The sequence below is a fragment of the Diplotaxodon limnothrissa genome, linkage group LG3 (genome assembly GCF_057381915.1).
Source record: "Diplotaxodon limnothrissa isolate DT_005_m linkage group LG3, D_limnothrissa_male_GT1.1, whole genome shotgun sequence".
In the NCBI taxonomy this organism is placed as follows: domain Eukaryota; kingdom Metazoa; phylum Chordata; class Actinopteri; order Cichliformes; family Cichlidae; genus Diplotaxodon; species Diplotaxodon limnothrissa.
The window spans coordinates 52,540,775-52,568,276 of NC_140598.1; the positions used below are offsets into that span (position 1 = coordinate 52,540,775).

The following is a 27,502-nucleotide window of genomic DNA, read 5'->3' on the forward strand; positions in this document are numbered from 1 at the left end:
CCAATCCCTCATTATACAGCACACTACTTACCGTGACACTGTAAAAGTCCACAGTTACCATACATTAACCAAGCCAGAACTCTGTATGATGCAGTTTCTAACTTTGTATGGAGCGTTCCTCTGATTAACAGCAGAGTGCAGTTGTGCTACATTTATTTTCCACACTTCTAAAACTGTTTTTTTAAAAGGGAAGAGATAGGATAATGGCAGCGCATTGCCAGACAACATTAGAAAGCATGAAACTCTCATCGCAACACAGTGCACTGGATGAATCAGCTGCTCAAGGGGAAATCATAATAATAGTAATGCAGAAAAACAACAAACTCTTTTAGCTGAGAGATACAATGTAGCTCACCATACTGAGTGACAAAAGCAATGCAGCTGTCGACTATAATAGGAACACCGTTTTTAGTCAGCTGTTGGTCGCCGAGCGCATTGCCGTCTGTGCCAGCAGCCAGTTTGATAGCAGAGTGCCACACGGTGAAATCCATCTTGTTGAAGCCATGAATGTAAACTGTTCTATTTATATATATGTGAAAAAAGAGAGACAGAAACACAGTAATTACTGGTGAAGAATGCCATCCTGTGATTTGCCCGTACAACACGGCGCTTCCTATTCGATGACCTTAAGTTCATATATTTAGAAACGCGCTGCTAAGTCATTAAATTAACAACCGACATGATTAAAGGAATCCAAAGAGCTTCTACAGAACACACGTCTATAAACAACCGCTGGTTTCCCAGTAGGTTTGATCAAAAAAAAAAAGAAAGAAAGAAAAAAAAAAACATACAAACAAACAGCAATTAAAGACAAAGTTTTATTGCACAACGCTAAAAGCGAGACTAAACTGGTTGGCTTGTGCGAGGCCTGCGATGCTACGTGCCATCTCACACCTTCTCTCTAACTGAGGCGAGGTTTTAATTACCTTGGATGGTTACAGTAGGTAAGGTGCATTTGGACTAACAAGACAAAAGGCTGAGTTGAAGCTAACAGGACCGCATAAAGCATATTGTTGCTGTATTGCTAATACAGTTCCAATTAGCACAGGCTTTTTTCCTCTCCCTCTCCCCCCCTTAGAGACATACCTTCCACACGCCACCATCAGCAGGACTTGGATCTTGTCCTCACCCTCAGTATGTGTGGAGACAGCTGGAGTGGGGTTAAAAAAAAAGGCAACAAGGTTTAGAAAATGCAGGCATACATTCAAATGAGCAACATCTTTAGAATTATTTGATCTCACTCCAAAGCCTGAGAAAACTTTCGCCATGGAACTTGAGAGGTGATGCATTCATTCATCGGCTCTTAAGTATACATTTGCTGTTTAAATCAGTTAAATAACACCCTGCTAAAATATATCTAGACATATCTGACTGGGCTTTTCAAAGGTGTAGGTATACACTGGGAAAATGAGATAAGTGAGAAAACAGTGCAGTGATGGAAAATGCCAAATGCATTGGAGTTAATAGCGTTTCCTTGTTGTAATGGGAAACATGATTTCAGGCTGTGTGCGAGCGTCTGACGGCCGAGTTAAACAAGCGAGGGAAGTGGGGCGTAAACACTGGTTTCATTTGTCATCAAGGTTTACATAAATTTGGTTGAAATGCAACTAAACAAGATTGCACTGTGCGCAGGATTTAAGACATCAAATAAAAGACAGAAAGGAAAGGAAAACAGATACAAGGTTACTGGCATTCCTCTTTTGCAGAATCAATCTTTTGAAATCGGAATAAGAGTGTATGATCCACAGAAACTGGGCTCAGGGACTCGAGCGCTCTGCCATAATCTCTTCTGGGGCTTCAAACAGCTGCTTGGATCATAGCAACAATCACACGCAGCAGAGAAAGTACAAAAAAAGATATGAGGCTCTGCACAAATCTCCTAGCAACAACATCTGGCACTTTCATCACACTCGAGCACTGGTTGTGCTCACATATATAGACAGAAAGATACAAAATCGAAAAAAGAAGCAGGACTTCACCTTAAAGAACTGTTGATGTCACGGTCCTGGGTCTTATGACCCAGTGTTTTGAGTTTCAGTTCTTTTGATGTTCATAGTGTATGTTTAAGCTTATCAGGTTTCCTAAGTTTATTTGTTATCAAGTTTGTATTATTATGCCTAAGTGTTTCTAGTTATTATTTTCCCCTCGTGTTTCCAACCATGTTAAATCTCCCCTGCTCTTCATGCGTTTCATGTCTGTGTCTTACGTTGTCAAGTTCGGGTTGTCATGTCTATGTCTCATTATGTTTCCTGTTTTATTGTGAAGAGGTCTGGTGTTCTGTGTTCATCATGTTCAGTTTTACTCTCCCACTGTGACGTCATTATGTTCATGTGTGCCAGCTGTTTCCTCATGTGTCTCCACTTCCCCTAATCACCTCCTGTGTATTTAAGTCCTCTGTTTTCAGTGTGTGATTGTCAGGTCGTCTGTTGTTCACGCCATGTTCTCCATGCCATGTTTCTAGGTTTCATGTCCAGGTTTTTCCATGTTGTTTGTTTAGTTCTCCCAGTTTAGGTTAATGTTAGTTTTATTTCTGTTTGCCTTGCCCTTTATTTGTACCTTTTCTGCCAGCCTCATTAAACGGCTCGCTTTTTGTTGATACTCAAGTTTTGATCCAAGTTCCTTGGTGTCTGCATTTTGGGTCCACTCTTCACAATACATACAGTCTGCTCTCGCCAGACTGTGACAGTTGAATTTTGGAGATTGGTCTGTACCTCAGTAGAAACACTTGCTATACAATTACATGCTTTGTTACAGAAGATTAAAAATCGGGGGGAAATGAGTGTTTTCGCTTCGTTTCTCCTCACAGAGACAAATCCTGTGTAGAAATCTAGTAAGTAACAGTAAAAATAGCAGCGCTGGCCCCAAACAGCCAATCAGATGGTCAAAATTTTGTGTGTAGTTGAAATTCAGTTTCTATAGTGTGGTGGTGGGCGTATCTACTCATTACTAAAGTACAGATGGATATAAGAGTGTATTTGGTTTCTTCTTGGCTGACTGTATCCATAAAAAAGCTATCCTATACGTGTGCTATAGCTTGTAACAGCAGGGATGTGGCACTCAAAGTGTCCTGCATAGAAATATATAGGAGAATCCATAGTTTACCAACTTATTTAAATATTATTTACTTAAAACCACAGTTACTAAGGCCTAGACACCAGCTGGTGACCACCTAGAAAAATCTGATCACTAAACATATACATTGCCCAACCAATTGGTGGGTGGTTAGTGGGTGTCGCCATGGAAGATGCTAGCTTATCTGTAAAATAAAGTATAATGCAAACTGGAAACGGATAATTTTCGACACAAGTAAAACGTATTGCTGCTACCAAAACATTTGAAAAAGTGCAATTTCTCTATGGTAAATGAAGTGGTTCTTATATAGCGCTTTTCTACTCTGAGCACTCAAAGCGCTTTACACACCTTGCCTATGAAGGTAAATGTTCTCCGTTTCCTGTTTGCATTGTATTTTTCACTACTAGTTGGCAAGTAATTTGCGAGTGTTTGCAGACTAGCTGAGATCTTCCATGCAAACTATTGGTGACCGCGGCAACCTACTGAGGACCAAAAAAAATCACAAGGTTTTCAGTACAGCGCTGTGCACTTCTGTGTGACCAGTTTCATGCTAGCGACTGCAAGCAATCAGTCGCTAACTGGTCAGGAAATATACATGTTTACCAAGTGACCAGTCTCTACCAGGCCTGTGTTAAAGGGGCAGCAACCTCTGGCAATGACTCATTTTTCCCTAACTACCGGTTGTTGCCAGATGGTCCCCAACAAGACTAGTTCTCTGTGATTGAGGACTGAGGTACATGATTTGAGCCTGACCAATTTATCAGCAGGCTGCTGTTATTGCTATTACTTTCTATTGGCCAATTTGAAAGTGAAAGTTTTAAAAGTAAAGAGCTTCTGTTATGTGTTGATGTTGCATAGTTTGCCCACCGGAGGGCACTGTGTAACACATGTTTTTGGAACACCACAAACACGGTAAGCAGCAAAATCAGGCAAAGCATACACAAGTATACACAAGTATATAAATAACATATACGTTTTATGAAAATCCATAGATACTTTGGAGTATTGGATTTTTAATTAATCAAAAATCAATCATTGTATTTATTTAGGACTCTGGTAGAATAAGCTAAGGGTGATGGACTGGTTGGCACACAATGTTAAGTTAATGCTGTGTACACAGAGGAGGAACATCATTTGGAAGATAAACACTTTCAAACTGCGTTTTGTGGGAAGGTTTTTGCATCCCGGTGACCTCTGAAATAAAACTTATGGCTCTCGCCTCATTGATTTAGGCAGGAGCTCGGTCCTAAAATAACTGTTCGATGGCAATAAGCTGGCTGCTGACGGGAAAGACGTGCTTCTACAAGGACTGCTGGTTACTTTAACTCAACTTTAGAGTGTCCTTCACACTTTGTTTCTCCAGGATTAAACAAACAAGATATAATCTATAAATTGGAAAGCTATACAAGTCGAGTTATATTGATTTTCTACCTTTTTCTACCCTTTGCTTTCAGTCGTGCTAAAACTAACCCCACTATTAATCTGGTTCAGTCAGACTCTCGGTACCCTGAGGGGAAAAAAATAAGAATTCCTATGTGTGTAGTTTATTCTTTGTGTGAAATATCCATAACTGTCATTACTTTAGAGTGACAAGAAAAAAACTTTTCAATTTCCTCTACTGAATATTTAACAGACTGATCAATAATCTGTACAGACACAATTCAATTTGTTGGCACAAGCGAGATAGACGACTGGTAAAAGCATTACACATCACAGTGTTATTTTGGCTAGCAAATCCTTTGTACTCGTATAGGCCTTTGTATGTTGAGCTAAACAGCAAAAACTATTAATCCCCAAAAGTCTCTCTTAACAAGTAATTTGCTTTTTATTTTCTTTGGCAGATTTTCAAGGGCGCAGTGTTTCATTCTGATCCAAGCAACAAAAGGGGAAAGCAAAGAACTTCAGAGACTGATATTGACTTGAGAGAGGTTTATTAACAGTGTTATCAGGTAAATGTAAAACACTTGTCATAGCCGTTTGAACAAACACACAGCAATCCTCTTTTATCCATCTTACAGCTCAGTTGGAAATTTTTTATTACTTAATATGTTTGTGTGATAAGGAACTAATTCTGCGGCCTTGTTCTCTCTTTAATTTGCGCTGAGCTTCCTGGAGGAAATTTTCATTAAGTTTTTGTTCACAAAATGTGAGCAATTTTAAATCCACATTTCCATTAGCGCATTTTGATTCCCCTTTTTATTTTTACAAGTATTATGTGATAAGCTCACAATATGACCGTCCCACCTCTGCAGGGCTTCGGGTCTGATTACACACGGTGGTGTTTTAGGAACTGAGCTGTCAGTAAATACAACTGGAAAGAAAGAAAGTGGATTGTTTTTATTTTTTCCCTGTACTTGCAACTCCTGCTGGTTGTCTATGGCATGGAAAGATACTGTAAATAAAAGTCTGTTTGTCAGACTATTTATATGTTTTAGAAAAATGACTCATCTCAGTCATACAATAAAAGATGAGCATAGCTATCATGAATCAGACTGTAGGATTGATAACACTGCATGCTTATTGGCTAATGACTTGCAATTGACAAGTTGGTAGCCACTGATCTCGACTTATCTTCTTTCTGACTCAAATACTGACCAACACTTAAAAATTAACTTTATGTTTTATTCAATATGAACTGTAAACGACTCAAATCATCAGGATCGTGTTTACTGAGCTCACTAAGCAAGAGAGTAGAGGGCCCTTTTTCCATATACTTCTATGCAGCCAAAAGGCTTTGCAACTAGAGTTGTCGCCCCCTGCTGACCATTAAAAAAATGCAGGTTTAAGGGACTTCCACAAGCTATATTCATCTTTTTTACTGTCTGTGTCTCAATCACTGTTATAGCATACAGATATTCATTTTGAAAAATATGGAACTATTTACAGTAGAGCTGGGCGATAGAACGATAACGATATGTATCGCGATATAACTTTTACTCGATAGAGAAATTAAGCTATCGCGATAGACCTCGCCGCTCTTGTCCTCTTAAAAAAAAAAAAAGGTCAGCTGATCCAAATTCAGTAGCGCAGAGCTGAACCAATTACAGCCGCAGCGTCACGTCGCGTGACTTGTTACGTACAGCACAAGTGCCAAGCCGCACGTGTGTTTGTTTGGGAAGCAGCCAGCGCGTAATGGAGGAAATGAGTGTGCCGACTAGAAAAATCAACCGAGCGTGACCGAAGAGAAAACCGATGATGGTTCCAATGCCGGAGAGATTGTCGAACGGAAGAGCCATAGAAGTTCCGTAGTTTGAAGGTATTTCGGCTATTTCAAGTCTGACAAAAAACAGAGTAGCGTGCACTGTAAATTGTGCCGAAAGCAAGTCTGGAAATACAATAAACTGGTGCATGCGTCACACTGTGCGCCACGTTATTGTTTCGGTGAAATGAATTTCTACAATACTGTTACTGTTAATTCTACTCTCTGCAGTGTTTAAATGCTTACATATACACACAGTTACTGTCCCTCCACACATACGACTCGGTTCTGCTTCTATGCCCCAGCTTTGTTTACTTTTTCCCACCGAGGCTTCTAGACTTCTGATTGGCCAACATTTCTGCACGGTTAGGAATCTAGCGCCACCTGCTGCTTTGGCATGTTCATAGCAGCGTTTTCCTTCATTTCTCCCTTTATGTGTGGACGGGATTATTTTTTAAAACGAAAACGGAAAATCTCAGTTTTCAAAAATACCCGTGTACGTGTGGACGTAGCCTCAGTCTCTGACTGGAAGCGCTAATTCGTCATTCGGCTTTTGTCAGACTAAAGTAACTGTTAAAACTGTTTGAAAAGCTCAGCTATACAACAAGGAGAGATTGAGAATTTCTTTTTAGTTCTCAGTTTATTTGATATTGACAAAAGTTAGTCAGTTTTGTCTGTTCTTCTGTAAAACAAACTAAGATTTATTTTTAGAATTAATATTTTGTTTCTAAGTGGAATTGACAATTTAGTCTGTTTCGTTTGTTCTATTTTGAAACTTAAACGCTTTAGCGGCTGCCTTTTGTGTAGTTTGCAATATTTGCCTTTATTTATCTGAAAAAGTCTCATGTTCCTTAAGTATATCTACCCTGTTGAACTTATTATGGGAAATAAATATTTAAAAACAAGCTGCTGATTATTTCACATTTTACTTGTGAGCAACGGCACATTTAAATCTTACAAATATAGTTATTTGGCTTATATCGTGATAGATATCGTTATCGCCTGAAATGAAAAAAACATATCGTGATATGAAAAAATCTCATATCGCCCAGCTCTAATTTACAGTAAAGACAATAAAGCGGGGTATTATTTGGGGTGTGGTTACTTTGTGATCGGCAGGTACCTACTGTGTGACTGTGCAATATGTATGATTTCTGTGTTTGGTTTACTTATCACACGTGATGGCCAGTTTCAATTTCTTCAGTCGATTTAAAGGTCACTTTTACTGGCTACTAAAAAAAAGGTTCACAATTTTATGACGCTTGTCACACCGGCAAAAAAGGTTTGCGATATCCCTGCAAGTAGGAAAACCAGTGGTCAACAAGCGATTGCACTCATTTGTGGTATTTGGTAGTTGCACAGGTTACTTGGTGGGAGGCAACCTGTCTCCAACCAATCACAGCCTGACTCAAACTGACTGCAATCACTTTCAGACAGATTAGCAAAGGTTTGCTAATATTTGAAGTCTAATTTATAAACACAAATAGATTTGCCAACACGTTGACAGCAACTTAGTCAGACTACACCGAGAAGTGCAAGTCGTCTGCAACTGGTCTCTTTGAAATGGCAGACCTGACTAACTTGTCTGCCAAGTGGTCGTAATCTGGTTATGTTCCTATAAAAACAAGACTGTGTCATGATGTTTTGGCACCATTTGTATCTTGTTATCTGTAAGCACCCTATAAGCAATCTTGTGTATATGTTATTACAAATTGAGCTCTAAAGTGCTACAAGAGGTTAAAGAAATTCCAGGGAGGACCTTCATCAATGTATCTGGAAAAGTGGACTTACATGGTATTCCCCATTTTCCATAACAGCACCTTCAAACTTACTGATACTGTTCAGAAAAATCAAATGACATATAACATATTAATGTAACGTTGTAGCATGTCATTAAGAGAAAAATTCTAGTCTAATCCGAATTGGCTATTTCTAACGTTAGCATCCATTTAAAGATGAATTATCAGCGACTTTGAAACACGTGTTAGCTGTGACCGGCGATTGTTACATATCTTAAAAATGAGTTTTTTAAAAATCTAATTTTGCCTTAAACAAACCTCATTGTGGACACATTTTAAATGTGACTGCCAAATATGCTGGACAGCAGTCTTGTGCTGATGCCTATCTCAAACTTTAGATGATTGAGCAGAGCAGTGGGATTAACTTCCTTTTTTTCTATTTAGGCCAGTGCCGATAGAGAAATCCACTGAGAAAAATCGCACTGAATGAGTTTAAACTTAATGTGCTTATCTTGTTTGAAAACCTTTCATTTCACAAAGTTCTGGGTGGGAAGGCTGATTTGTGCACCGTGACAGGTTAATGATTATCGAGCTCTATCTGTCATTTTCTCCTCATTTTACTTTGCTTCTTGTTATTTGTGCCGCAGATATCTTGACACAAGACATCACAAAAAGATCAATCTCCTCTCAAGTACACAGCTGAGCCCCCGGGAAGCCGTTTTAAGACGTATTGCACTCTCATTCTTTTGGGGATATGATTCTTTTTTGTTGCTGTTAACAAGTTACAAGTGCTTCATAGCCAAGAGAAATGAATACCGAATAACTAGCAAGGATCAATAAATCATTATGTTTAGTCATTGGGCTGAATAGAGAATAAATGACAGTCGAGGCAATTAAGAATAAAACGAATAAAAGACAAAAATTAAGGCTTGTGCTTTATCGTCAGTGGGAAATCTTTTTTAAATGCATTTTAGAGGTGACTGGAATGATTATAACTCTGGCAGCCAGATGCAAAAAAAAGAAAGAAAACATTCTCAGACATCACAGTTGCAAATAAAACTGATGCAGTCTGAGGTGAACCGTGCTGGAAACATGTTTTGTTTTTGTTTTTTTAATTGAAAAGTGTATTTATTTAATCCCCGAGTGTTACACAGGGGCACCTTTCATGCGGTGGTGTCACTGTAGAGAAAATAACAGTTAATCCCATGTCACAGACTGTGAATCCTAAAGGGATCCTTTCAGTGCTCCAGAACCTACCATCCCCTGACAAAACACAGTCCCTTCTGGCGCTAACGGCTCCCCGGCTGTGACAAATATGGTTTGAGAAAGCCGGGAATAAAAATGAACACCACTGCAGTTCTTTATCCCGCCCCAGGTGAGAAGATGGGGCGGCGCTCTGCGCGATTTGATCCATGTCGAGCTGTAAGTGGATTAAAAAGATCCATTGATTCTCCCCTCCTTCTGTTCGCACATCACACTGGCGCAATTCATTGAAATGTTCCAAAATCTTTATTATCTGCCAAACTATACGTGAATTTTTGAGCCTTCCACGCTGACTGGCAGCCACTCCGCACCGACTGTCCTTTAAATAACTTGCAATTTTGCCAGAAATGAGAACATATTGGCAAAATTCGTGTAAGTGGGCTGTGGGAACAGTGCTACCGTGACACCCTCATACTGTGAACATTATGTGGCTTTTTGAAAGCAATGAATTCTTCTTCTTCTTCTAAAAAAAAAAAAAAAAAAGATCATGTTTTCATAAAAGATTTTGTTAGCAGCTCTGGGGAAGCCGAATCTCATCTGAATGACGATTGCCTGTCGATGCATTAGGTAATATTGACATTTACTGACCTCACTCTACCGGAGGAGCTTCTTATTCTCTCCTCTGCTCCTCCTCTCCGAGCTTGTCTTTTCTTTTTCTTCTTTTTCATATTATGGAAAACTAAGTTAGTCAGATAGAGGAGTGAGATTCAGCTGAAATGTGTAATGGTGTGAGAAGCTGAAATGTCTTTGCATCCTCCGACATCATTAAGTAGGTATAAATGCAAGCAGTAAGAGGGTGTTATGGATTGGTAGTTTTTTTGGAAATTACAGAGAGTATATGAAAATAGAGCGAATGCTACAAAGCCACAAATCTCAGCACATTCATCATGAAGTTACAGCAATTGACCGCTGACACTATCAAGCAGAAACAGATATGGTTGCTTTGGGCTCTGAGATTAAAAATGAAAAAAAAAATCTGATTTATTGCCTATTAGAGGCCCACCAGAAGCTTTTTAAGGGATTGTTTGCTCATGTAGACTGTGGCAATTTAGGGAAAGCTGAGGTATACAGTTTGTGTTAACTAAGAGAGCAATATAACTTTTACTATTTAGGTTCAAATAAATTTTATGTGTACATAAGTCAGTAATGGGTTTTCTTTTAAAGGCAGTCAGGATTAAAGTTTGGGGGTTTTATAGTAATTCAAATAAGTCCCACGATCCCCCTCAATTTTTCCTCTGCATGAGTTCCAGATTGCTGAAGTCCAGGGAAGATTTTGTCAGTGCCAACTGGGAGCACCTGGACCCTATGTTCCCAAACTGTAAAAATGTTGTTGCCACGTCTTTTTGTCTTTCACTCACCTGCCTGTCTGCTAGCATGCTAGTAGTCATACATGTCCATACCACTGATCCCACCAGTTTCCACATCTAATTAGATTTGCATTTAATGTAGCCAAGTTTTTTTTTAAAGTTACTTTGTTGAAATGCAAATAGTGTGCCAAGCCTTTTTGTTGCAGCCTTACGAGTTAGGCAGTGACAAACTGGGGGCTCGTCCGGGATTCAGACACGGGACCTCTCATGTTTAAACTGAGAATCATGTCTCTGTACTAATCCTATAAGCTAAACTTGCAGTCATGTAAAAAAGAAAGTTTTTCAAATGAATCTCTGCAGTCCTGTGAAAGACGTACACCCTATGATTCAATAGTTTGATGAGCCAGCTTTAACAGCAATAACTTAAAGTAATGGTTTTCTGTATGACTTCTTATCATTATTTCACATCAGTGTGGAGGAATTTTGTCTCACTCTTCTTTATGCTGCTTCAATTCAATGAGGTCTGCAGACATTTTTTATATACAGCTCTGCTAATGTATTCAGTATTTTAATCAGGCTGAGGTGTGGACATAAACTGGGCTATTGCAACACCTTTTTCAGCCATTCTTCTGCAGATCTGCAGTTGTGCTCGGGATCATTTCCCTGTTGCATGACCCAGTTTCAGTCAAGCTTAAGGTGTCAGACAGACAGCCTCACATCTGACTCTCGAATACTTTGGTAAACAGAGGAGTTTTTGTCCAACTCAAGGACTACAAGGTGCCCACGTCCTGTGTCTTTTCCTCTTAATTCCTATGGAAGCAGTAAGGGTGTATGTCATTTTGCACAGAACCGCACAGCAGTCCTGTGCATGTGACTCCCCCCCCTTCCCCACATGATTATACTTGTATAATGCATTTTGTCTAATGAGTTTTTCATATGATTGCTTTACATGGTGTCGTTACTGTTAGGTGGCTGAGTTGGTGAATTTAAATATATGAATTCAAGTATGTGTGCAACAATCTGAATCTTGAAAGCAGTACACACACAGTAGTGCACACTTGTACTTCTGTGCAGTAAATGTGTCTCAATTCAAAACTGGAGAAAAGACAGTAACCTTGCTATTGATGTAATGCATTTTTTAATATACTTGGATAAGATGATTCATGGTTATTTGTCAAAAAGGAGAAGTAAAGCCAAGACTTTCAGGAGCTATGTTATCATGGACAAAAAGTTATTAGAGCAAAGTTTCTTCAACAAGACAGGGAGGGTCTGTCTATTAAATTCAAGTTTGCTGGACTTTCAGTCCTGATTATGCACCACTGAACCTACGTTGAGTTACAATATCTAACTTCTTATCTGGCTAATGATACAGACGGGAACTTCACTGAGCTCCCAGCATGAGCACACAGTGAGAGGCAGGGGGGAAAAAATGCTTACTGAGTTCTTGCAGTTGCTTGAGTTGAAGTACTTCCTCCTCTCCCTCCTCCTCTCCTGAGCTGAAGTGCAGGGAAGAGCCTTCCAGCATAAACCAGCCCATCCTCCAGTAGTACAGGTCGTGACCTTCTTTGTAGTGGAGTCTGCCAATCAGTTCACTCTCTTTCCGCACTAGTCCCTCAACTTTAGGTGGGATGAAGCACTGCGGATCCGATAAGTAAACAAAAAGGAGTCTTATTTATTAGGAATGTCTATAATTAAAAACACTGGCAGCGGCCAGTGCTACCCCTCAGCCTCCTAGTACTTGCATTGTTATTGCAAAATATTACATTGACAAGATTTTCTGAAAACTTGACCACTGACCTCTAACCTTTGGGTCAAGGTCACTGAGATTCAATATTTTCTGAGATTTTTAGTGGATACACCTGTGTTATCAGTTTCAAAATCCTAGGTGACGTCCCTGTCAAGAAAGATACATCCATGATATAAATTTGAAACTTCTATGTTGCTTTGATCTCGACTGCCCGGCAGGGTGACGACAACAGCCTATTTTATTGTTTTGTTTTTTTTTAAAAATGTGAAACTAATAGCACAGCTGAAGCCTCATTTTCCTTAAACAGACACCCGTAGACACATTCACTGCTATTCTTTAGACACTGTTCTGTAATTTAAGCAGGAACACTCAACTGTGCCTAGGTCTAAAAACGAATTGATTAAAGATGCTGTGTGTTGCAGTGTCCATGATTGGGTTTCCTGGGAGTTGAGGATAAAACAGGGACAGGTTTGTGTAGTGTTGAATGATTCTGTCAGTACGTGAGGGAAGGGAAAGAGAGACTACATCTCTTAATGAAATAAGCAAAGGTAGGTTGAGGCTCACTGAAGACACAAAGAAAATAATTGTTTACGAGTGTCATTGTGCACTGTATCTGCAAACTGTGTCACCTTTGTTAGCGCCTGAATCCAGTCATGCTGCGTTTCCTGTGTTTCCGCTCCGAAAATCAGCAGTCGCTCCGTCTGCAGGTACAGCTCCACGGTAAACACAGCCCTGCCAGAGATGCACAGCTCACTATCAGATACGAGGAAATGAGAACGGCCTAACAGACACACACAGAAAAACAGAAAACGGCTAACGAAGCATCCAAATCTAGCTTCAGTTTTCACGCGACCAATACATACGTTAAATCCAGGCAGATCTGCTGGGCAGCTTTCCTGAAGCAGCTGAGAGTTGAGTGCCTTTCTAAAGGCCACTTCTGTTTTACATTCCTCTACCAGATTTGTTTAAGAGTGGCGAGTTTGTTTATTCACCACTCCTATGGTGCTCTGGCACACACGTTCATTAGTATTTAGCCTCTATAATGTTCTATATGTGGGATCTTTGCTGTGCTCTCAGTGTCTCAGAGTTGTTGCAGAGACACACTGCCAATGTACAGATACCGGCCATTTCTTTATATTTTGTTAGCTTTTCTATGCATGAATGATTCAAAGGTCAGTTTTAAGTGGCTTAAAATACAAAATAAAAAAATCATTCCTCTATAAGTGGTTAGGTACAAGGACCGGAGCAAAAATGGGTTAAAAGAAAAAAAAGGAGAAAGTTTTCATTAATTTCAATGCATTAATTTAACATTGCCTTGTGGTGCTGTAATTCATTAAACCACATATAAAATTTCATGTTCCTGTCTAACAAAGCGGTCAAACAGAAACTGGTACAAATAAATACATTCCTTCAAAGAACCATTACTAATTGCAAACTGCAAAAACCATTAAAGTTGTTTTACTGCAAACTGGAAATGATTATCAAAAATGTTCACTACAGCACAGTTCAAGCAGACTTTGGCTCATGTGTGGCCTCTGTATTTAGTGTTTTTCCCACCATTCTATACTTTTAATGCGAAACACACTTTATGAGGCATTATCCCACCTCACGTGTTGACACAAATGCCATCGGCAATCTGTAAATAAAGCAACAACAAAGAAGCCCCCCCCCTCGTATATCACAATCACAAGACTTAATTGGATTTCACCCACCAAGCTCGAATGTCTACATTAAGAGGACAGCTTTTATAAAATTAGGAGCAGTCGGTTGTTTTAACAACATTTAATAACAATAAGATTCTTGTTGTGATCACTGTACAGGTCTTTGCTTAAATGTGTTGCAGAGCAGATCATCGGTGGATATTCACCTGCCTGAAAACATATTTGAGCATAAAAATTGAAGGTGTGTGTGCACCAAACACGTGAAATGAAAAAAAGGAAAAAGAGAAAAAGAATAGGCAGTATGCACTCATCCATCCCCACACTCGCAGGTAAAACCCTTGCTGTCTGCAACCCAAAGGCAACTATTAATCTTTGTTAGTCTTTCTCTTCCTGTTGTTTCTGCCTCCATCTCCCTCAGTGAAGGTGCACGGGTCAGAGTATCACTCGCTTAATGGTCTAATGGTCGGTACATACTGGCGAGCAGTAGTTCCCTTTCTATTGGTGCGCTACAACGAGGGCAGCTCTAAATGCTACAGCGACGGCTGTTTAAGGTGGCGTGTCGCTGGGGTCACGGCAGCGCCAAGCTGCTCGCTTCTAAAACGTGTCAGGGGAACAGGAGAGACATGGGTGTTTGTGCGCTCTTTGCGTGACCTGGCCCGCCCCCTTTCCCTGCAATCCCCCCCTGCTGCCTCCGCGCTGGGAGGCTTGCAGGTGCTTGTTAGAAAGGGGGTCCTAGAGGGAGTGCGAGGGAGAGAGCGGCGGGGGCGGGGTTACCTTGATGCGCTGGGGAAAATTCCTTTGTAAAGAAAGGACAAGAGAGAGATGAGAGATGAACGCTGCATCATGAGAGTCCCAGAGGGACGGAGCGGCTGAGGGGGAAGAGGAGAGAAAGAAACAGGAAGCAAACTAGAAGGAAGGAGAGACAGAAAGGTGTTGAAATAATGATGTGAGCAAGAACATGAGCTATAAGAAGCAAACATGGGTCACTGTTTTGTGTTGTACATGGCATCAGTTTGAAACGGTTTGTCCCCTATGGACCACCTCACGGATAAACTTTATCTGCACAACAGCAAACTACATGTAGTTATCAAACTTTATGCCTTTAAAAAAAGTTGATGTGGACACCAGTTTGGTGGGAGAAGTCAGCTTAAGGCAGTAAGATGGTTTCTGCCTTTATTAAACGGTGATCAGAATTCGGTCCTGCCTGCCCTGGTACAGGGTGCAGCATTTGTTCTCATGGAGCAGAGAGCTCTGCAGGGATATTTCTGTCCTTGCTGTTGTTTAAATTTAAATTTAGTTTGAAAGTTTAGCTGTTGTGTAACTTTCAGGCAGGGGAAAAGAGTCACTAGGTTGGTTATGCACTGTAACAAAGGACAAAAAAAATGATACAGATCACAATCACGCTGCAGCAGGCGAGCGACACACGAGGTAACAAGCACACGACAACAATAGAAACACTAATTTTAGTAAAGAGTTTACTTTGAAGTCACTCATTTTCCTCTGTCCTGTAGTGGGATTTATTCATAGACTGCGAGATGACGTAACTTTGAGATTTCTTAAAAAGGGACCTGTTATGGTTACTTCCAACTCTATATTCCTTTTTTTAGTATCTGTGAGAGCAGCTTTGCATGATTCACAGTTCAAAATAATCCTCGTCTGTCCCATACTGGGCCCTGCTACAGCTTAGTTAGTTCATCCAGCGTCATCTACTTTTAGGCCATTGTTTGAACAGCAACTGTGTGGCCTTTTTCTCCTCACAGCCTGTGCTGTGTACCTGAAATACCCATATTGGAGATATCTGCACACTCTGGCTGTTTCGTTATAGCAGTCTGGACCTGCCTCACAGGGATTCCTTGCACATACACCATGTTTAATATTGTAACCGTCTATTATTCTAGCAATATACACATATATACCAGAAAAAAGTAGTTAGCCCTATGCCCTCACAGCAAGAAGGTCACGGGTTCAAATCCATTGCTCTGGCGTTTGCATGTTCTCCTCGTGTTTGCGCTCCTATCTCTCAAAGTACATACACTTGCACATGGGGTTAGGCTAATTGGTGATTCTAAATTGCCCAAATGGTTGTCTGTCTCTCTTACCTATCCCTGCGACAGGCTGGTGACCCGTCCACACTGCACCCACCTTCCCCCCCTATGACAGCTGCGATAGGTTCTAGACCCCCATGTGACCCTGAATTGGATTAGCAGAAGAAAATAAATGGACAGAAATAAGAAAATGAACACATAATGACATTTAGTCTCTTGCTTTGTGATGGTTAAAGTGCAACCAAAGAGGTGATTTGGTTAGTTTACACCTCAGAAGAGTCTGAAGTCTGTCTTTTTATGTGAGCCTGAGCCTGACCATCTAGTCTTAGTGACACATATCAGTCAGTTTTATCTGAATATAGATATGGAGATGTTCAAAATGTTGTCCTAGATGTACAGCTGTCTGTCTGGTCCCACCACGTTTCCACAAGAGAAATTAAGGCACCTATGATACAAATGATGCAATTGTTAGCAGCCCAAGAAACTTTATTGCACGCCACGCTGTGCAGGACGGATCTGATAAACTTGGGTATGACATCAAGTTTGATGTACATGGACATTAGAATGATAATTCCCAGCTATGTCCTCCTGCGTGGGGACAAAACAGTTTTATAACACGCTTCTGCCGCCATAAATCAGCTATATTTCTTCTTTGTTATTTTGCATGTTTTACCTCAATCTACTCTGTCTGGCTTTTGTTTTGTTCGCACAATGATGCCACTGTCAAGGCTCGGCTGTGTGGCAGGCGGGAGGAGGACCCAAACGCAAAACTCACAGACACGGGGATGAACTCAAAATCACAGCTTTAATGCTGGAATGGCCGAACATAGGAAATACAAAACTAAACTGGGAAAAGTAAACTAACATACGCGAAGAGACACAGGGAGATCCACACAACATGAGGGACGACGTCACGCTGAACAGAGGGAGACGCAGACAGAAATACACAGAGGGTTAACGAGGGGAGTGGGAACACACGGGGAACACAGGTGACACTGATAGCCATAACGAGACAGGGCGGGGTGAACTGAACACTGACGGGAGAGGTGAAACAGGGAGCACAGAGGTTCAGACAGGAGGAGAGAGAGCACGAGTAGAACACCAACGTAACAGGCAGGGGAGACATGGAATAAACACGAAAGGGGACGAGGGCTCATAAATACATAGAGGGCACACAGGGGGAAGAGAGAGCACGGGGAGAACTTAGACATAATGGGCAGGGGAAGCATGGAATAAAACATAAGGAGAGACGAGGGCTCACAGATACACAGAGGGGCACACAGGGAGACATGAAGGGCAAGGGATCAAAACTAGAAGCCATAGAATAAATCACACAAGTACAATAATACGAAAATCACAAAGAACTAAAAACGCTGGGTCAGGAGACCCAGGACCGTGACAGTACCCCCCCCTCAAGGGCTGGCTCCAGACAGCCCAAACACAGAAAAACAAAACCAAACAGAAAACAACCCAGGGCGGGCGGCGGGGGCCCAGGACGGAGGGCTCGGAACAGAAAACAAAGAGCACAGAAAACACCGGAGCCCAAGAAAACAACCCAAAACACAGAGCAGTTCAGGGGGCCGACCGCGCGGAAGGCAACGGCGGAGACGCGGAAACAGTTCAGGAGGCCGGCCGCGCGCAAGGCAACGGCGGCGACGCGGAAACAGTTCAGGAGGCCGGCCGCGCGCAAGGCAGCGGCGGCGGCGAAGGAGACGACGGAGCAGTTCAGGAGGCCGACCGCGCGGAAGGCAGCGGCGGCCCTCCAGTCCCAGGCGTGCCGGCCATGGCCCGGTGGGCGCAGGGCCAGACGAAGGCTCTGAAGAGGAGGCCGCGGCAGACGAAGGCTCTGAAGAGGAGGCCGCGGCAGACGAAGTTGCAGAGGCTGAGGCCGCGGCAGACGAAGTTGCAGAGGCTGAGGCCGGGCCAGGCGAGGTTGCAGAGGCTGAGGCCGGGCCAGGCGAGGTTGCAGAGGCTGAGGCCGGGCCAGGCGAGGTTGCAGAGGCTGAGGCCGGGCCAGGCGAGGTTGCAGAGGCTGAGGCCGGGCCAGGCGAGGTTGCAGAGGCTGAGGCCGGGCCAGGCGAGGTTGCAGAGGCTGAGGCCGGGCCAGGCGAGGTTGCAGAGGCTGAGGCCGGGCCAGGCGAGGTTGCAGAGGCTGAGGCCGGGCCAGGCGAGGTTGCAGAGGCTGAGGCCGGGCCAGGCGAGGTTGCAGAGGCTGAGGCCGGGCCAGGCGAGGTTGCAGAGGCTGAGGCCGGGCCAGGCGAGGTTGCAGAGGCTGAGGCCGGGCCAGGCGAGGTTGCAGAGGCTGAGGCCGGGCCAGGCGAGGTTGCAGAGGCTGAGGCCGGGCCAGGCGAGGTTGCAGAGGCTGAGGCCGGGCCAGGCGAGGTTGCAGAGGCTGAGGCCGGGCCAGGCGAGGTTGCAGAGGCTGAGGCCGGGCCAGGCGAGGTTGCAGAGGCTGAGGCCGGGCCAGGCGAGGTTGCAGAGGCTGAGGCCGGGCCAGGCGAGGTTGCAGAGGCTGAGGCCGGGCCAGGCGAGGTTGCAGAGGCTGAGGCCGGGCCAGGCGAGGTTGCAGAGGCTGAGGCCGGGCCAGGCGAGGTTGCAGAGGCTGAGGCCGGGCCAGGCGAGGTTGCAGAGGCTGAGGCCGGGCCAGGCGAGGTTGCAGAGGCTGAGGCCGGGCCAGGCGAGGTTGCAGAGGCTGAGGCCGGGCCAGGCGAGGTTGCAGAGGCTGAGGCCGGGCCAGGCGAGGTTGCAGAGGCTGAGGCCGGGCCAGGCGAGGTTGCAGAGGCTGAGGCCGGGCCAGGCGTAGCAGAAGCACAGGCGGATGTAGCCGGGCCAGGTGATGACGAGGCGGTCGCAGATGGCGGCTGGACAGGCTCCTCGGGCCCTCCAGCTGATGCGGCGTGAGGCTGAACGGGCCCCTCGGACCCCCCAGCGGAGACAGGAGGCTGAACGGGCCCCTCGGACCCCCCAGCGGAGACAGGAGGCTGAACGGGCCCCTCGGACCCCCCAGCGGAGACAGGAGGCTGAACGGGCCCCTCGGACCCCCCAGCGGAGACAGGAGGCTGAACGGGCCCCTCGGACCCCCCAGCGGAGACAGGAGGCTGAACGGGCCCCTCGGACCCTCCAGCGGAGACAGGAGGCTGAACGGGCCCCTCGGACCCTCCAGCGGAGACAGGAGGCTGAACGGGCCCCTCGGACCCTCCAGCGGAGACAGGAGGCTGAACGGGCCCCTCGGACCCTCCAGCGGAGACAGGAGGCTGAACGGGCCCCTCGGACCCTCCAGCGGAGACAGGAGGCTGAACGGGCCCCTCGGACCCTCCAGCGGAGACAGGGAGGTGCTGGCCGGGCTCACTGGAACCCCCAGCGGACGAGGTAGATGGCGGCGTGGGAGCCGCGGAGTCCTGGATGAGCTCATCCGAGCTTCCAGCAGGAGCTGATGTAGAGCCAGAGAGGATTAGGACCCCGGGCTCAATGTTAAGCTGGCTAGAAAACCGCACTGCTACGGGGAACTGGGCCAAAGGTTCAGGTGCGAGCTGAGCTGCTGGACACACGGGGACCTGAGCTGCTGGACACACGGGGACCTGAGCTGCTGGACACACGGGGACCTGAGCTGCTGGACACACGGGGACCTGAGCTGCTGGACACACGGGGACCTGAGCTGCTGGACACACGGGGACCTGAGCTGCTGGACACACGGGGACCTGAGCTGCTGGACACACGGGGACCTGAGCTGCTGGACACACGGGGACCTGAGCTGCTGGACACACGGGGACCTGAGCTGCTGGACACACGGGGACCTGAGCTGCTAACGGTGGAGAAGTAAATGACTGCACAGGGGACTGAACTGATGTCTGTAGTAACGGTGGTGGTGAGAGTGGAGTAGGTGGTGGAATTAATGACTTCACAGGGGAAAGAACTAGAGGTAGTGACGGTTGTGGTGCTGGTGGTTGAGTGGGTGACTGTGCTAAAGGAGACTGCACTGGGGACTGCACTGGGGACTGCACTGGGGACTGCACTGGGGACTGCACTGGGGACTGCACTGGGGACACTGGAGACTGCACTGAGGGTGGCTGCGAGGGAGCTAACTGAGCTGTGAAGGGCTGCGAGGGAGCTAACTGAGCTGTCGATAAGGCTGATGATTCCTCTACCAACTGAGCTATTGACTGGGCTAAGGATTGAAATAAGGTTTGTAGTAAGTCAGGCTGTGGATGTGACTGTGCTATGGGAAGCGAGGCTGAATGTGGTGGAGGTGGCGACTGAGCTTCGGGCCGGGCGGCTAACAGAGCTTCGGGCCGGGCGGCTAACAGAGCTTCGGGCCGGGCGGCTAACAGAGCTTCGGGCCGGGCGGCTAACAGAGCTTGGGGCGAAAATGGTGGTGGTGGAGTTGGTGTCTGGGCTACAGGCGGCTTCTGAGCAGGAAACACAGGACACTGAGCTACAGGTGGCTGCTGAGCAGGTGACACTGGAGACTGAGCTACAGACGGCTGCTGAGCAGGGGACTGAGCTGAAAGCGGACGGGCAGCTGACTGAATAAACATAGCTCCAGAATAAACAGTTCCAGATGAAACAGTCTTAACTCCTGGGTCCGAAGGAGCATCCACACAAACGGTTTCTAAATATATAGGTTGGAGAGCAGAATATTGTCCGAGTTGGTCCGACTTGGAAGTGGCATGGAAGAAACAGTTAGTGTCACTCACCACCGGAGTTTGCTCAGAAACGTTAGGGCGGCGGCGGCGTGAGCGCCGTTTTCGCCGAGAGGGGGGAGGAGATGAGCCGGGCCGCGAATCCTCCAGCGGACCGGGCTGAACGTCCTCCGACCCCTCACACTGGAGAGGCAGCTCCGGGCGGACGCCTACGGTGGAAACAAGGAAGTCCCGGATGTGGGGGTGCAGCGCGCCGAACAGCCACGGGAGTCCGGACACCATCCGCTGTAGACGGGCGGCTACGACCTCCCGGTGTTCGTCTCCTGGCAGCGCCTCCCACTCCTGACAGTGGTACTCCACCGTATAGATCAAATCCTCCCGGAGCTCAGCGGAGGGGTTGTGAGTTGCTGGGTCCATAACTGGTGACGTCGTACTGTCAAGGCTCGGCTGTGTGGCAGGCGGGAGGAGGACCCAAACGCAAAACTCACAGACACGGGGATGAACTCAAAATCACAGCTTTAATGCTGGAATGGCCGAACATAGGAAATACAAAACTAAACTGGGAAAAGTAAACTAACATACGCGAAGAGACACAGGGAGATCCACACAACATGAGGGACGACGTCACGCTGAACAGAGGGAGACGCAGACAGAAATACACAGAGGGTTAACGAGGGGAGTGGGAACACACGGGGAACACAGGTGACACTGATAGCCATAACGAGACAGGGCGGGGTGAACTGAACACTGACGGGAGAGGTGAAACAGGGAGCACAGAGGTTCAGACAGGAGGAGAGAGAGCACGAGTAGAACACCAACGTAACAGGCAGGGGAGACATGGAATAAACACGAAAGGGGACGAGGGCTCATAAATACATAGAGGGCACACAGGGGGAAGAGAGAGCACGGGGAGAACTTAGACATAATGGGCAGGGGAAGCATGGAATAAAACATAAGGAGAGACGAGGGCTCACAGATACACAGAGGGGCACACAGGGAGACATGAAGGGCAAGGGATCAAAACTAGAAGCCATAGAATAAATCACACAAGTACAATAATACGAAAATCACAAAGAACTAAAAACGCTGGGTCAGGAGACCCAGGACCGTGACAGCCACTGCTGCAAAGACCACAGCATCACCCTAAAGTTTGACCGTCAGTTTCCTCCTAGGTCGACCAGATGAAACCAGATGGAACCGCTCTCCCTGTGCAGCTCTGGAGGCATATCCAAAGATATGATTCTTCCACACTTCTCATCTTTTTATCCGGGACTCTTTAAGTAAGAATTTCAGTTCTACTACTTTGCACAGATGAAAATCAAATAAGGAACCCTCAATTTTCACGCGCATGCTGCCACCTTATCACAGCAATCAAAAGAGCTCTCTGTCCTTTATTGCACATGTGAAAACTCCATGATTAAGGAAATATTTCACACATTACTGTAAAAAGCTGACCCTCCTTATTAGAGACCAGATTTTTAAATTGGTTCAATTCAATTTTCAAGTAGGCTTCAATTACACACGTGCGTGCTATTTTAAGTATAAAAAACTACTTGTTAAAATAGTTTTTTATACTAAGAGTGAGTTAAGAAACACTTCCTCACAGAGGAAACCTGCTGTACAAGACTTACCTGTGTTTTAAATGTGCACAAACTTATCTACATGTATTTTTGTAGTTTTTTAGTTTCTCCTCAATGCTTTCGTGTACCTCGGAAAAGTCTAAACTCCCTGCCCTACATAGAAACCCCATGTCACTTGCAAAGTCGAAGTCTAAGCTCTTCCAAAAAGCTTGCGTGCGAGAGGAGGACATGATAACGAACATGACAGATAATGAAACCGCACCAAAAAGCAGCTAAAAAGGACGAAAAAGAAGCAGTTCCAGGGCTTTTAGCTAAATCTGAAGGTTGGAATCGACTTACAAATATTCTTGTCAGAACAGGCAGATGAGTAAGAAAATAATTTTTAGGCAAGGAGAAAAAAAAAATCAACTTATCACCAGCTAACATACTCCCTTTGCATTAATTCCTTAGGAGTGGATTTCTAATATTCATAAACTTTAGCCAACGTATGTTTTGGGGCTGCGCTATAATTCACGGTGTCCTCTGCCACGGTGAAATTACCCAAATGCCATGTTTAATGGAAATGACACCTACGGTCTCCTGCAGCACGGTGATAGGCTGCTGGTGGGAGTGTGTCATCTGCATACATTAATATTCATGAGCGGCAGACATTGGAGAGGTGAGACGTCCCGGCTCTCTCCGTGCACGGGCATGCTGGGAACGCTGGAAGTTGCAGGATTGAGACGGAGCGAGGCAGAGCTTAATCTAGTGAAACGCACGGCCATTATGAGCGCCAGCGACGGAGAAATAATAGCTGTTGCCGAGGTCACGCCGTGACCTGTAACTGAGATTTATGTGCAGGGCTAAAAATGGTGCAAGTCGATGCTGCTTTGTAGAAAACTCACCAAACACACACACGCATGATTATCAGTGTAACCTGTCACGGCAGTGTGTGTGTGTGTGTCCAGCTCATTAAAAAAGGTCAAAGTTTTAGCAAGCCAGATGTGTCTCTAATGGCTGTATACATAACATTTACAAATAAAAGCATTGTTTCCTCTTCATAACATCTGCTGCTATCATTAAGGACTTGGCTTATGCTTTAATCATAAGCAGTTATCAGACTCCGAGCTCGGGAACAGGGGGACAGGCACATGAACGCACATACAGGATGCAGTGGGAGTGTGACGCACGTGAGCGGGGACGTATGGGGACATCTGCTGATTCTTTTTTTGAGTGTTTGTACCACTTCCACAAGAAATAAATAAATAAGTAAATAAAAGTTTGTTGTCAAAGCAACTTTTTTTTGCTGTTTTTTGTGGTGTAGCTGCATCATAATCTGACTGAGGAGTGCTGAACGCAATCGGGGTGAGGTGGAACGGTAACACGAACACAGGAAGTGGCAGTTAAAACTGCATCCCCACCAAAGTAAATAGTAAACATAGCGCTCATAAAGCCCTGATGGTTCTGTAAAACTGAATAATGCTCAGTCTGAGGTTATGCTAATGAGACACACGACGAGGGGAAAGAAACAGAGCAGAAGCCTGGATATACATCCACGTCAAGCAGGCTGTGGTGCTGCAATAGATGAATAACACGTGCGGTAAAAATTATTTTAACCAATAAAAGAAATAAATTATTCAAAATGCCTTTTGTGTATGTGTGACACGTGTGTCCTTAAAGCAGATTTAACAATCACATAAATTATGATTTAGTAGAGAGGATGCAAATGAAGCATTTCAAAGCAGTTTAACTGCAGGGTTGTGCTGCGTATGCTTATGTACGAGGGATGTGCATGAATAAGAGTAAATTTAAATGTTGAGTGTTTATGAAAGCCTTATTACCTTGTTGATCTCCTGCAAAGTGTAATTTATGTGCGGTCCCCACATACTGGATTTAAATTAATGTTAAATGCTCGACATTAATAGCACAGCAGGGAAAGCTGTGAATATCTGGTATGACCAGGATGGGATGCGTGACTTGCAGAGGTGTCCCTGGCTCTAAATAATGGCACACAATAAAGACGGATTGGTGTGAAACATCGCAACAACTCTGAAGGTCATCGAAGGTTCGTAGAGATGCGCAAAGCCAGAAAAAGCTACAAACGCCTTTATGAAGACCAAAGTTTAAACCAACCCACAAAAACACAAATCATCTATAAGAAAATAGCTGGCATCATGCAAAGATCACACCAAGTGCAGAACGTTCAATCCTGAAAGTGGGCCAAGTGTAGAAACACAACATCTCTGCAGAAATCTCTAAATCTGCGTTTGTAGCTCCACTGTTAGAAAACACTGAATAAAAGTGATGCTAATGGAAGCATTGTCCCCCTCTGATATCTCAATTTGTTTCAAGTTGAAGGTTTAGGCAAAAATTTATAATGTTTTGTCTGAAAGCGGGGGGAAAAAACCCTGAAAAATGTAATTACAGCACGGGATAGAGCACAAGTAGAGGGAGCATCAAGGTTTGGGCTTTGCTTCACTACCTCGGAGCCTGGATAGATTCACTGAGGGAATGATAAATCCAAAATTGTACGAGGTGATTTTAAGGAAGAGTTTCATGGCAAAACTTAGAGGTTGGCTAATTTAGTAAGACAATGAGCCAATAAGAGCGAGGTTTAAAGAACTGTTACACTCTCATGGGCTACTATTGGACATGTGATGGTGTTTGTTGCTGCTCTGGGAGGTTTGAGGTTATTTAAGAGTTCTCTCTGGACAGCTCATATTGTGAGTTTAAAAAAATATCAATATGTTTAAGAAATACATTAAAAAAAACAAATGCTGGCACTGTCTTACACCCATATTAAAATAACAGCAGTAAAATAAGTTTGATGTTCATTTGAAAAGAATCAGTTCAAGCTTAGGGGAACACAAAAAGTTTTGAAATCTAGTCCGTGATTTGGACTGAAGTAATTTCCTGAAGCCTTTAGATTTTCTTCTTCATGTACTCACTTTCACTAATTAGTTGATTTGTGTGTGCATTCATACCCAGCTCCAGTCATCGTCTCTGTGTGGTTGACAGCCAGGCTAATGACTTCGGTGGCGTCCACCCTGCCAATGGCTGAAGGGCTTCGCTCGCTCTCATAGTAACTCAGGAAGCCGCCTTCCAAAGTACACCAACGGCGTGCCATGTCTGAAATTCACACATACACAGAAAGCAGCATTACAAATACTGTGTATAAGGACCGGCCACTTACGAACTTAGTCATCCATTGGTGCATTCCAATGATAGAAAAAAGGACGTAAGAAAGCTTCTGAAACTACTAATTAAACACTAGTTGAAACTTGTATTAAAGTGGTGACTGATAAAAACGCTGCTCTTTTGCTGCCGGAGTTCGCTTTGTTTTCAGCCTTTTGGTTGCTGTGGAAAAACGTGTACTACCTTCCCGGTTGGGGAGTGGTTACTGGAGGTTGCTGGCAGTCAGAATCAGAATCAGAAAAAGACAAACTTTATGAATCCCAGAGGGAAATGGAGTCAACTGGTAAAGTGAGTCGCAAAGATTGTTCTGGTGCTAGTGGATTGTTGCAGTCGCTGTTGCTTTGCGCTGAAAATACCAACTTATCTGCAAAAGCCTTGGTAACTACAAGCAGTGACAGTTTGCCTTCAAAGTTAAAGATATAGCTTACCGGCACAACTTTTCCTTTTAAGGCAAACAGTTGCCACTTCACGTTTCAGTACCATTCAGGAGTTGGTTAGCAAGGTTTTGCAGACAAGCTGGTGAACACAAGCAACAGTTTTCTGTGCCACACCATGTAACTTTTTGCAGTCAACTGCACCTACCGGCAGCAAGCAGCCTCCTGCAACCACTCGCCAACTGGTCAGGGAACGCACATTTTTCCCTAGCGACCAGTGGTTACCATGCGGTTGGCTGGGGCCTTAGCTATTTTATCATATACTGTTAAGGGGTTTGTCTGCATATACATTACAATATTCTGATCTATGCCTGATGCTTTTAACTGTTGCTCATCCATCACTACCTAAACTAAATAATGAGCTTCTAGGTGGGACCGTGTAATGTTTCTGAACAGTCACCATTGCTGTGGCCACAACAGTATGATCTTCATGAGCCAGTTCATGGTGCCAGTGGTGTTAATGCAAACAACCTGATGAAACAGTCATCATTGACAAAACTTCCCCCAACTGTGCACTTGCTGCTATAAGTCACATGCCTGATGTGAAAAAGTTATACTGACTATTGACTTCACCTGATCAATAGTCAGGTGAGCTCAGCAGTCAACTGACTATTGATCAGGTCCCAAAGCAGGAAAGGCCCTCACCAAGACTGAAGATTGAAAAATTCAACATCATAAACACATTAAGTCTTTATTGTTGGCTGAATAATGTATTTATCTGTTTATTTTTTGTATATAAATATGATTAGAGCTGAAATCAATCAACATCATTCACTGAGTTTGAGAAACACTGCGGTGCTTTACTTAACTTGCTAAAGTTTTACAGTGATTTTACTTTATGTTACAAAAGTAGGCTAACATGTTAAAAATGACTTATTTAATTAATTTACTTTCACTTTGAAATACAGTAATTAAATCACTCTATAGTGGTAAGGCTTTTCCCGCTTTATCTCAGTAAATAATAAAGACCTGGAAAACATGGTATTACAAAGGTACGGGGACCACGTCTTTGTCCACCTGAGGTTTGCTAGCACTGGCCATTTGGTAGCCAATGGATGCTTCTGATCCAAGCAAACAAAGTAAGAGGATGAATGTGTTTGTTTAATAACAAAAAACACACACACAATATGCATAACACAACTGTACTTATAACAATATAATCTTCATTATCTTTGGAGATATATTTCACACACAAACTTGATTCCACCTTGAGATAAATGTGTAGCTTGGACTCTTATTTGACCTCAATATGTTTATTATCTCTACTGTAAAATGTACATTTGCATTTTGATAGAACTGGATAAACTGTCTATTGTTTGTAAAGTCAGAAAAAGCCATTAATTAGAGGCAGTAATCTGAGTGATTGGCTTCGGGACAATTAGCACCACTCGAACCTTATTTAACTCAGCTAATGACTCTCTGCAAGCCGAAACAACACTTTCAAAAAAACTGTTTAAAAGTTCAGAGATTAGACGTTATTGCAGTTTTCACAGACAAACTGCAGCAGATGAGTAAATGTCACATGTCGCCTGCATACGCTCTCTTTGTGTGCAATTAACTCATAAACCAAACTAGTCAGATAATGGTACCACACCACCTACAAGTGGATATCCTTACACCATCATCTGATGTGCATGTTGT

General features: G+C 44.2%; 1 protein-coding gene across 3 annotated transcripts in view; it reads right to left on the reverse strand.

Moving 5' to 3' along the window:
• arap2 (ArfGAP with RhoGAP domain, ankyrin repeat and PH domain 2) overlaps positions 1 to 27,502 on the reverse strand; it is a 186,081-nt gene that overhangs the window by 35,386 nt on the left and 123,193 nt on the right. For all 3 annotated transcript variants that reach the window (XM_085349547.1, XM_085349548.1, XM_085349549.1), the window contains exons 15-19: positions 25,217 to 25,361; positions 12,957 to 13,059; positions 12,018 to 12,216; positions 1,087 to 1,150; positions 356 to 519 (exon numbers count right to left, since the gene is read on the reverse strand). In XM_085349547.1, the coding sequence (XP_085205673.1) occupies positions 356 to 519; positions 1,087 to 1,150; positions 12,018 to 12,216; positions 12,957 to 13,059; positions 25,217 to 25,361 (675 nt within the window). The remainder of the gene's footprint in view (positions 1 to 355; positions 520 to 1,086; positions 1,151 to 12,017; positions 12,217 to 12,956; positions 13,060 to 25,216; positions 25,362 to 27,502) is intronic.